This window comes from Ustilago hordei (genome assembly GCF_900519145.1).
Source record: "Ustilago hordei strain Uho2 genome assembly, contig: UHO2_contig_03, whole genome shotgun sequence".
In the NCBI taxonomy this organism is placed as follows: domain Eukaryota; kingdom Fungi; phylum Basidiomycota; class Ustilaginomycetes; order Ustilaginales; family Ustilaginaceae; genus Ustilago; species Ustilago hordei.
Genome location: NW_024545288.1, coordinates 1,944,961 through 1,955,465, shown reverse-complemented (window position 1 = coordinate 1,955,465; position 10,505 = coordinate 1,944,961). Strand labels below are relative to the sequence as shown.

Below are 10,505 nucleotides of genomic sequence, written 5' to 3'. Positions count from 1 at the left end.
GTCTGTCTGGTGTCACCGCAGACACGGCTCCAGGTCTTACTTTTCTCAGTAAGTTAGTCTGCTAGCTGTTCACGCCTTGTCATCTCCCGACGCAAAGTCTACCATCACATATGTCGGATCATTGGCTGCATCAGAATCATCGCGCACACACAACGTCGCTTCAATCGGCAGAGGGCATTTTGCTATTGCATGCTGTGCACCGGCCGATGTCATATCTGCATTCGGCAGACCCTATTCTCTCTCCGTCTGAATCCTGCTCATGCTTTGCAAACCTATGCCTCCTGTGACTCGGTCAAAACAAATCGCTGATGTGACACATCTCTGCAGATTGCGATATTATCAATCATGGTGGGTTTCTATGAAGCTGAAAGATGATGGAATCGGATCAAGACGCTGCTGCAACTATGTTTGCTGGTCCTTCCTTCTTCTTATCTTTGACAGCACTGCTCGACATTGCTGTTGACGCGTTCGCGGCGCTGCTAGAGCGATGCGATGTCACTTCGTATCGTCCGTTAAAGTTCAAGCGGACCGCAAGATCGCGCACCGTCAGGTTGGCATGCTTCTCCAGCGCACCGACGATCAACACCATTCTCTCTTGGAACGCGCTCGATGCTTCTCCCAGCCGCTTCACGATCCGTGCTAGCTCAGATGGATCACTAGGCGCGAGCGATGCTGATGAAGCTGGTGCTCCACTCGTTGACACTGGTTGTGACCGCGCTCCCCGCTCCGTAGGCGTCGTCACAACGCCTCGCTCCATGTCGTAACGCGCCAGCTCACGTGTGCTGAAGTGCGTCAAGTCGTCTGCAGCAACAGTGAACGCAAGAATCGAGTCGAATTGCGTCCTCAGCTCGCCCGCCAGGTAGTCCTGTGATCCTCTCTTACCACCGCGCAACAAAACCTTGCCGATCAGTGCGTTCAGATACGCTCGGTGACTCTCAATCAATTCGTCCAAGTCGCCTTGGCGTCTCGAGAAGAAGGTGAGCAAGTCATTCCAAGAGTACTCGATCACCTCGAGCTGAGCGAAACCTTGCATCTGTCGGATGAAATGGATCATCTCGGAAAGCATCAGCATGGTTCTCTGCGACTCGCGACGCAGTTCAGGCAGCACCCCACTCGCTGTTCCTCGTTTGACCCTGCACAGCGAAGTTCCCGTCTCATGCAATCGGAGCCAGCTCGAGTTTAGCGCGAGCTCCACCCGCTTGATCTTCCACAGATGCGTGAAGATCGTTTGGTATCCAACCATGGCTTGGTTGTCCAGCACAGTATTGACCGGAGAGTCGAGCTTGTACTCGAGCGTGAATGTGTCCCAACCTGTGTCGCCCGTACTGAACTCGAGAATGCGTGCATCTAGCCTTCGAAGGATTTCCGGGTCATCATGCTGCGCGTTCGATCCGCGGATCGCCGTTTCGAGCGATGCAGTCAGGTTGTGACGGAAGAGCGAGTTAGCCGGTCGGCTCAGACTTGGTCCCAAAGATGCCATGAGAAGGTCCACAAAGTCACCACGTGCCAGCATGAGATAGTCTTTGAGAGCTCGAAGATGCTCCAGTAGTCTGAATTCGTCGAGGAAGATGTCTAGCAATCTCTTGCTGGCGCTTGTGAATGCTCGTTCGATGGTGCTTTCCAGGCCGGCCAAGTCTGTGTAACGTAGCTCCGCACCCGGTCCCGAGATAGTATGCCGTGTGGCTACCCAGTCGCCGTCACCGCAGCTCTGTCGGATGAAGTTGAGACTCTTTCCCGTCGAGAAGATCTTGCGTCCAAACGATTCTTGCAGGAAGCTCGGCAACATCTCCTTGCGGAAGACAAACTTGTTCTGCCATAGAGAAGCGGCGTCACCGTCCAGATCAGAGAAGCTTGGCATGTCTCCATCTGCACCGCTCGTGTTGGCACGGCCGTTGCTAACTTTGCGCGGATCGTCATTGAGCTCGACAAAGAACTCCAGAAAGGGATCCTGCAGCTCGCCTTCGTAGATCCACAACGAAAGCGAATGAAAGAACGGCTTCGACACCTCGTCTAGGAGACCAGATGTGAATCTTCGGATGAAAGGATCGCCATTGAACGTGTAGGAATGAATCAGCGAAACAAGTGAGCCTCCGTGTGCATCTTGGCAGCTTTCGATGATGGTGCTCATGAGCCGGAAGCGCAAGGTCATCTCCTCGGTCCACAGCGAGAGTCGCTTGAGCGTGACGTACGTTGTCGCTGCACCATTAGCACTTTCATCCGATTCAGCTGCAGGGGCCGCCCGTCCGCCCAAATCACCTCTACCGATCTTCGCCAAGGAACTCATCTGCGCTTCGAGACTGGCTACGAGGCGGTAGAAGCCAGATAATTCATTGGACATGAAATGACAGAGGCTCTGCATGATAAGACCCGAGGCCGGCATCGTGCTCCTCTGTTGAGAGAATTCTGAGACTCGCTTGTAGAGCTGGCCGAGCTCAGAAAGTCGGTGAATGATCCTCTTGGTTGGAGCATTGATAAGCCCTGCCTCTCCTTCATTGAAGACCACTCTGACCACCTTGGCTGGTCCTGCTGCTTCTTCTTGAGCTACTTCTGGTGTGTCGTATTGGTACTCCTCTTGGAATCGCACATGCCGACCGTTGATGCCTTGCATCAGGTAGACGACATCCTGCAACAGCTCGTCTTCGGAAATCTGATTTTTGCCTAGCTTCTGCCTTAGATTCTGCAGCAGCTGCGCTTTAGGTATGGGTTTGTTGTTGTCTCGCACATCAGCAATTGTTATGAGCTGCTTTGAATCTGCGGGCGCACTACCTGTCAAGCGCGTCTCGGGTATCGCTTGAGACGACTTCGCTGGTAAGGTTTCGGCGGCGCCCGGGCGAGAACGAGTGGATGCTGCCCGGCTGCTCGCGTGCGGTTGCTCAACGTGTCGCCCCGCTGCAGTGGTGGGTGCCGTGGTGGGTGCACTGGTTGCGGGTGTATCGGCGATCGTGTACGGCGTTGCTCTCGGATCCACGTCTCGTCTGCTGGCATTCGAGGATACTGCACGCGAGGCGGGGGTTGCAGCCGCACCAGCATCGCTCGCGGTGAAGGCCAGCGCGTCGAACAGTTCGAACATGCCATGCAAGTTCCGCAACTGATTTGAGCCTTGCGGATCAGAGAGCCTTGTGAGAATGTTGGCGAAGCGGTTGGCAGACTCGTAGCCTCCGTCTACAGACAGCCTTGTAACCTTGCGTCTTATCGAGTCGACAACCATGCTTTGGTCGGGCCGGCGAGCGGAGGTTGCGGACTCGGCCTTGAGCTCAATGATGTCGTAGCCCATGTCGTCGAGCGCATCTTTGAGCTCCTTGCGTGCTCTCCGTTCCTCTTTTGTTTCTTCTCGCTTCTTGCGGGTGGCGGGAACAAAGCTGCGGGTGAGGTTGCCAAGAAGCCTGTACATTTCCTGCACGATGTCGGCATCATCGACGGCTTGGCCTGGCGCCGCAGATCCTGCCTGGCCCATCGGTTTCTGCAAGGATGAAGCCATGTTCTGTGGTGAGCCAGATGCGAACCTTGACAGCGCAGCGCTGCAGCCTCGTTCCGCGAAGGGGGGAAAGTCGACGTCTTGGACGATAGGGTGAAGACCCGCTCGGTGTCGCTCAACTGGCTGGCCAGCTTGTGTAAGCGCCGGTCTCGCTGACACTTGCAGTACGGGAGTCGGATTGAGGCTTTTTTGAGTTGGTGGCGTCGGACCTCGACGATATGTGGGCGCTGCTGCTGGTTATGATTGTGGACGATGGGCTCGAAGGTGTCAAGGGTCACTTTTCCTTTGGCTGGTGGAGCAAGCACGCGTCGCGCGCCTTGTTGGTGTCCCGCACTTTCTCGGCTGCAACCAACACATTTGTGTTCCCTTTTTTTTTTTTTTTTTTTTTTTTTTTTTTTTTTTTTTTTTTTTTTTCCGAATTGAGCCTGTTACCCGGATCTTCCTAACAATTTTTATTCGAGCCAGTGCGGAGCATGATTGTTTCACACAAACTGGAGTCAAGCTCATCACGAAGACACTTTGAGCAGCGAGAGTGCAACATGAAGCAGCTTTCCATTGGGAAGGGCAAAGCAAGGAAATTCAGGTCGAAAGTAAGGCTAATAATGATTCGGGGTAGCGGTGACTAAAACAATCTCGTGGGTATAATGCTATGAATCTACGATTAGGTTGGCTCCCTGCCGGAATGCTGCTGCTGCAAGATGGGGAATGGGAATGCTTGCGCAAGCTAGCCGGCCATGGCCTGTATGGCAGAGCACGCGAGTAGGCCGGTGAGAGCCAAGGTCCAGCGCAATGCCAAAGTAGGGGCGCTTGAAGCAGCACTCGACGATGCTTGTCGGATTACTCGACTCGTGTCTGGCCCGTTCTTGTTGCAGACGCCGTACGGAACAGGTGTTGTTGACACGCAATGCGATTCGGTGACGTATTGGTAGCAGGAGAACACTGAATTAGAGGACGATAGGGCGAGATCAAGGCGGAAGTGTCAGCTTCTGTTAGATATGAGGCTGACGTGTGTTGATGCAAAGACAGAGATCGAGGCAAGGTCTGCTGCTGCATTGCTGGCCCGATTAGAGGCGAAAGGTTACTCACTGTCTGCATAATTTGACGTCGCACAGATAGGGTGATCGAGGGCCACGGCCTGCGTGTCGGAGACATTGACTGCCTGGAAGGTTGCATTGTAGATGCCTCCAACAGCCGCGCAGCAGTAGTCTGTGACATCGGCGAAGCTAGTGTGATCAAAGAAAGGGCGAGAGCGAGGGTCAGCGTACTTCCGGAGACGGAGCTATCTATCACGAGGGAGGACACTTCTCAGTGGCTATGAAAAGCAGGTGTCTACTTACTATGACGTGCAAGATCCATCTGGAGTCTCTGGTGTGATCATCATCGCCTGCTCCCTCGAACATGTGCCATTGAAGTCTCCGCGTTCGTTCATTTTGGGGGATTTGCGAAGAACCTGGTAATCCGATGAAGCGATGCTGGAAGTGCTTGCTGTGGCATCCGCTCGCCTGATAGCTTGCCAGACAGGGGGCGAAGATGAGAGGGGCATGGCACACAGGCCACCGTCTGTTGTCAACGGACTCGGTGCCATGATGGCGAGATGTGACTGCTGCTTGGTCTGGGCACTGCGAGGATGACGGCACAATCTGCGAGACCGGTTGTGTTGTGTACGTGGCAAGGCTACTGCAGAGGGCTTTGTTGATCCCCAGGTTGTCTATGGAAACAAAGTTCGATGGGTGCTCTCGTTCGCTTCGAGTCACAAAGAGCTAGACTTCATGACGTGGTCGCGGTGCAAAAGATAATCCAAGTGCTCGAGATCTCTTGCGAGACAGCCAAGAACGACAGATAGTGCAAAGAGAGTGTCGTGATGACTACAGCCCGGCTGTCTCTCGCTGTACTTCGACAGTTAGGCCTCCAAACACTGCAGTGAGGGGTCCTTAGCAACAGGCTAATAAGATGGCAAACGGTGTCGCCTGGTGGGATCGTGAAGGTCGTCTCGGCTTGATTGACGAACAAGATTCCGCAGACGAGCTGGCTTAGGGTACGTTGTCTGGGTCGAAGGTCGATGCTTTAAGATGATGGTCGTGAAGATACTGTCGAGGCCATCAACGAAGAGGACCAGATTCGAAAGAGAGAGTTGAGCAGCACAGGTGTCAAGAGACTCGAAGAACCGAGAGTCTGGCAAATAAATAAAAAATCGGAATCAGCTTGGCAAACTGTAGCTGTATTGAGAGGAAAGGGTTGAGGGTGACAAGAGTAGGCCGAGATGTGGTTGCGTGTAAGGATGTAAGGTGTATCAGATGGTCAGGTTGAGAGCTGGAAAGCGACAAGAGGCGGTCAGCTAGCTGCTGATCCGCAAAAACGACGAAACATGGATGAGCAGCGCAGGAACGGGCAAGGGCAAGGATGAGGGCAAGGGATCTCAACCCACATTGACATCACATTCTCATCAGCAAGCGCTGGCCACTGCTGCTGTTGATGCTGCAGGATGTAGTTACACCAGGCTTGGCCAATTCTCAGAGCTGCAAGTTGGCTTATTTATATTCCTGCGTGCGCTGATAGAGCGACAAGAGATGTCAGAGCAGCAATGCATCCTCTCTTCCTCTGCCTCCCCTTCTCTCTCCCGTTCTCACTCTCAGCTTCAGCTTCAGCGTTTTGCCCTTCTTCAACTGCAATGCAAAAGCATGTTGTAACAAAATTTTACGAGTCGACATCACAAGGAGGTGTGGGTTCGACGTTGCAGCATGGCAGCGATCCCAAGGCCAGGGCCAAGAGAGGTGTGAGAAAGCCAAGAGCCAAGAAAAAGTGCAAAAGGAGCTGCAGGGCTGACGCTAGCTGTCGTTATTCGTGGATTACAAATTTGCGCCCAACTTCACAGTCTCAACTTCAATCGAGAATTGTCTTGGCGCATAAGGCCAAGGAGCGCTTAATGGGCACTTGGCCTGTCTTTCTCACCCTCACTTGTGACTCTCGCCTGGTGCTGACGGGGAATATTACCACAACTCTGGGTGGGATGCTGCTGCTCTTTGTTTTTGGCTGAGCCGGCGACACTATCCTCCTCCATCTTTATTCATCCATCGAATTTCGCCATCGCCTTGCTGGCGTGTCAGTTCATTGGAGTTCGCGGTGCACTGGCAAACCCAGAATAGCTTCAATCCAAAATCAAGCATGTCTTCTGCGCCTGACCAAACCGTCAGCTCTAGATACATGGCTCGCTTGAGCAAAGCCGGTATTGGCAGTCACAATAACATTACTACTGATCGCAACCTGTTCGGATTCGGCGGCGTTGAGTCGATCGAAAACGTCATGGTTGATGAAACCACTGCCAAAGAAGCCATGCCATACGTCCCTTCTGACATCAACAATACCGCCTACCTTCCGTTCAGCAGCGGAACGACAGGTATGCCCAAAGCAGTCGAAATCTCGCACAGCAACGTGATCAGCATGGTTGAGATCTTCTGCAAGACGCCTTCTCTGTTGCCTAAAAATCAGGATCGCTCGGAGATGCAGTTCCGCACTCTAAACTTGCTTCCATTCTTCCACACTTATGCACTTATCCTGAGACTGAGGAAGGTGGACAAGTCGATTTCGGAGACGGCAGCGAGAGCATCACGCGCCAAACAACGTTCATTTAAGTCATACAGAGTCGTGAGTCGGTGTGTGTCCCTGTCAAGGTGTGATGATCTGCAACTGGATTGTCGGGCCGCGGATCGGGTCGGGCCCATGTGGCTTTCAGCTAGTCCGATCATCGGGCAGTCGCTCCTCTTCCCTCCTTGGGTGGATGGGTTACTGTATCTACGATTCAAGCGCAAAACGGCATTGAGACCTCGGTCTCATCATGCAATGCTTGGAAGTGTCATAGTCAGCAGTGGATAGTGGTACAAATACAGATGCAAGAGGGTATACGGTATGGTCGCGGTACACGAGCCGACTCCTTCAGAGAACAGGATGGTTGACTTGAGCGGTGGCCGGCGGCGAATGACGGAGGATGGATCGAAAGCTCAGGACAGTGCCTTCAAAATCGGCTCCGTTTGACGCCTTGCTGCATCTGCGGGCCAGCAGACCGGCCCGAAGAGGAGTTGGCCTTCCTTTTCTTGCGCTCCAGCTCCTCGTGCATGATCTTCTCGGCCATGGTCATACTGCTTGGTGGCTTGGCTTTGCTAGTTGAGCTGCTGGACTGGCCTTTGCTTTTGCTGGAATCGCTTGTTGAACGCATCGAGTCGGCCTGTTTGAGCGGATTGGCTGGCTTCGAAGTAGATTTGAGCACGTTGAAGCCCATCTTGAAAGCAGCTGGAGCGGAGGAAGTGGGCGCCGACTTTGTCAGTGGCACAGATGCAGAGCTATTCATGCTGGTAGTCTGAGTGCTGTCGGATTCTTTGTCTGGCTTTCGAGCAACGCCGCCGAGAGATAAGCCTATGCGTATCGGGGCATCACTGGTCCTCTGCAGGCCCTCAGGGGTCTTGTCTGTTGTCGATTGCGTGTCTTTTTGATTTTCCTTTACCGGACCGGACAAGGTCGCTTGTGATGCCCTTTCGATCTGCTCTTGAAGCAGTCGACGTTGTCGCTGCTCGTCGTCCATCTTGGCGCGCTCCATCTTCTGCAGTGCATCTTGGCGTGCCAAAGCTGCAGGGGAATTGTCAATCCATGTGATGTACCAACCTTGGTCGGTATCCTCAGCTTGCACGATACCCTCCCTGCCGAGATGCTTGACGAATTCGGACAGGCTTGTCCATTGGGTTGCGTTCATATGTGTGTGATGGCGATCCGCAATGTACTCTTGGTAGACCTGGTTGGCACGAATTCTACGGGTACCAAAGCGTCGGTTGAGCAGCTGAACGAACTCCTTTTGGAAAGTGGCACTAAAGTCATCGATGACTTTCTGAGCGCCACCAGACGATGCGATAGCATCCATCTGCCGGAAGTGTGCTTCCGACTCGAGGTGACTGCGGTACCCATTCTCGTCGCGGCATGCTTTCTGACAGATCTGGCAGTAGAAGCGTAGCTTTGTCAGGCCCTTTGCCTTGATGGCATTAGAGATCGCCTTGAGCGACCCAGCCTCGGCTTTACCCATATTGCTCGTACTAAGCGCAGAGATGTGGCTGCTCACGGTTTAGGTGTTGGAAGAAGAGCGTGGAATGGATCAAAGCATCATTTCACTCACAGACCCACAATGCATCGAGGTGGAGGCTTCTTCCGCTTTCCGAGAAAATTCGTTCGTCATCACGTGACATTGGAGCTCCAGCAGGATTCGCCAAGTCTCCAATTGTTTCAGCACCGCTCGAATTGAGTTATGTCGGGTTGGTGGTGGCGAAGGAGCTACGACTATCTTGCGTGTCTTTGTTGCGGCCTTTTGGTATAGTAGAGTGTGCCAGGAAGCAATAAGGGCCAGACAGAAAGAACGGTGGAAGGGGAAATAAGGATCGAAAATTCAGGGCGCAGAAAGTATCGTTTGCGGGGTCAAAGCTGACGAGGGGGCACACAGCCTGCGGCAATGCTTTTAGAGCTGGGGTTTAATTTGGGCGTAACACTGCAGCATGCTCCATCTGGCTCTTTCATATTAGCGAGGTCGCTGTCCTGATGCGGTAATCTATAGCGACGAAGCCTTTCTTGGATCAGCGAGACCTTATTGCGTCGGAATTGACGAAGGCAAGTAGTTGAAGATGCGTCGGCATCTCAAGCAAGGTGCACGTGTTACGGCCGAGACATCGAGATACGGGAGGCTCACATAAGCGAGGAGCACAATGAGGTACGCAATTGTTGTCATGGTGACAGCACAGTGGCACCCGGTATCATAGCAACACAGGGGTACAAATGAAGGAACACACCCTGCCTCGGATGGGATCAGAGCAGTGAATGGAGTATATATATGTGTTTGTCATTTAGTCTCACACTAAGAAAACCAAGCATTACATAGAACATACGGCTGTGGCAAAGGGAGTCTGATCGTGACCCCGATAACGCCGTATATTAATTGTTATCTTCAATTGATTAAGAGTCTGAAGAAGCTATCACCGAGCTAACCGAAAACTCGCCGACAACCATGGTAGAAGACACCGAAACGAGGACTAAAGGAAGCAGAAAAGGCAAGAACACCCAGGTTCGGGTCGACAATAATGCCACGAGCGAGAACGAGCCGGAGGCCATCAACGATGAAGCCGACGGAGACACCGATTCCGACTCCGACTTTGATGATGGCGACAAGCGATATAACTTTCGCACCCTAGCAAAGCTCCTTGAACCTGTGCCAAAGCTCACGTCACGAAACTACCATAGCTGGAGCGCTCACGTGAAATCTTTCCTCCGATCCGTGCCTCATGCGATGAAACATCTCGAGGGAACGTACGACAAGAAACACCCGAAATGGAGCCGCTCCCTTGACGATGCTTTAATTAACGCCCTGCGTGGAACAATCGATACTACCGGAGAACACAATGTAAACTACCTCGTTCTAGATGTAATCAAGGAGTACCTTACTTTCAACCAAGTATGGAGAAAGATCGAAAACGGTCTCACGAATGAAGCCACCAAGACGTCCCACAGACTTGCGCTTATCTCGCAACTCAACGATGCAAAGATGTTTCACTCGGATGCCAGAAAGCTAATCCAAGAGATCCGGTCCATACAAACTGAAAGCAGTCTCCTCGGAAAACCATTTGCCGATGATACATTGTTCTCGGCCCTGCAGAAATGCACGATCCGGCATCCGGTGTACAAGGAGATGGTTGCCACCGTCCATCAAATCGACTTCAACGCCCTTGCCACCGCATTAAGCATCCGGCAGACTGCTGTCGAGAGTGTCCCCGCACAAAGGATCGACCCCCGACAAGCCAGCGCTAGAACCGCCGGCAACGACGATCAAAATGAACGGGCCGGAGAGACCGAAGCCGAAGCCGACAACAGCCACGCGAGCCCGAGGAACGCAAGCAAACCACGCCGAATCCGATGCTGGATCTGCAAGCGACCGGGACATGATATCAGCCAATGCGACGCCTTGGTTACCATTCCCAAGGACTCTCCCCTCGCTGAACCCAAATAG

At 53.0% G+C, this 10,505-nt stretch overlaps 4 protein-coding genes across 4 annotated transcripts; 1 reads left to right on the top strand and 3 right to left on the bottom strand.

Annotated features, from left to right (window-relative positions):
* Positions 1-385: 385 nt before the first annotated feature.
* UHO2_02177 (uncharacterized protein) lies at positions 386-3,478 on the bottom strand (the record flags this gene model as incomplete). Its single annotated transcript, XM_041559614.1, has 1 exon — positions 386-3,478. One exon carries the CDS (start codon positions 3,476-3,478, stop codon positions 386-388), a length of 3,093 nt encoding a protein of 1,030 aa, XP_041415548.1.
* Positions 3,479-4,199: 721 nt separating this feature from the next.
* UHO2_02176 (uncharacterized protein) lies at positions 4,200-5,060 on the bottom strand (the record flags this gene model as incomplete). The annotated part of the gene is made up of 3 exons (XM_041559613.1): positions 4,200-4,414; positions 4,562-4,698; positions 4,813-5,060. 3 exons carry the CDS (start codon positions 5,058-5,060, stop codon positions 4,200-4,202), a joined length of 600 nt encoding a protein of 199 aa, XP_041415547.1.
* A 2,424-nt stretch (positions 5,061-7,484) lies between these two features.
* On the bottom strand, positions 7,485-8,540 carry UHO2_02175 (uncharacterized protein; the record flags this gene model as incomplete). Its single annotated transcript, XM_041559612.1, has 1 exon — positions 7,485-8,540. One exon carries the CDS (start codon positions 8,538-8,540, stop codon positions 7,485-7,487), a length of 1,056 nt encoding a protein of 351 aa, XP_041415546.1.
* A 969-nt stretch (positions 8,541-9,509) lies between these two features.
* UHO2_02174 (uncharacterized protein) lies at positions 9,510-10,505 on the top strand (the record flags this gene model as incomplete). Its single annotated transcript, XM_041559611.1, has 1 exon — positions 9,510-10,505. The coding sequence occupies one exon, from the start codon at positions 9,510-9,512 to the stop codon at positions 10,503-10,505; it is 996 nt and encodes a 331-aa protein (XP_041415545.1).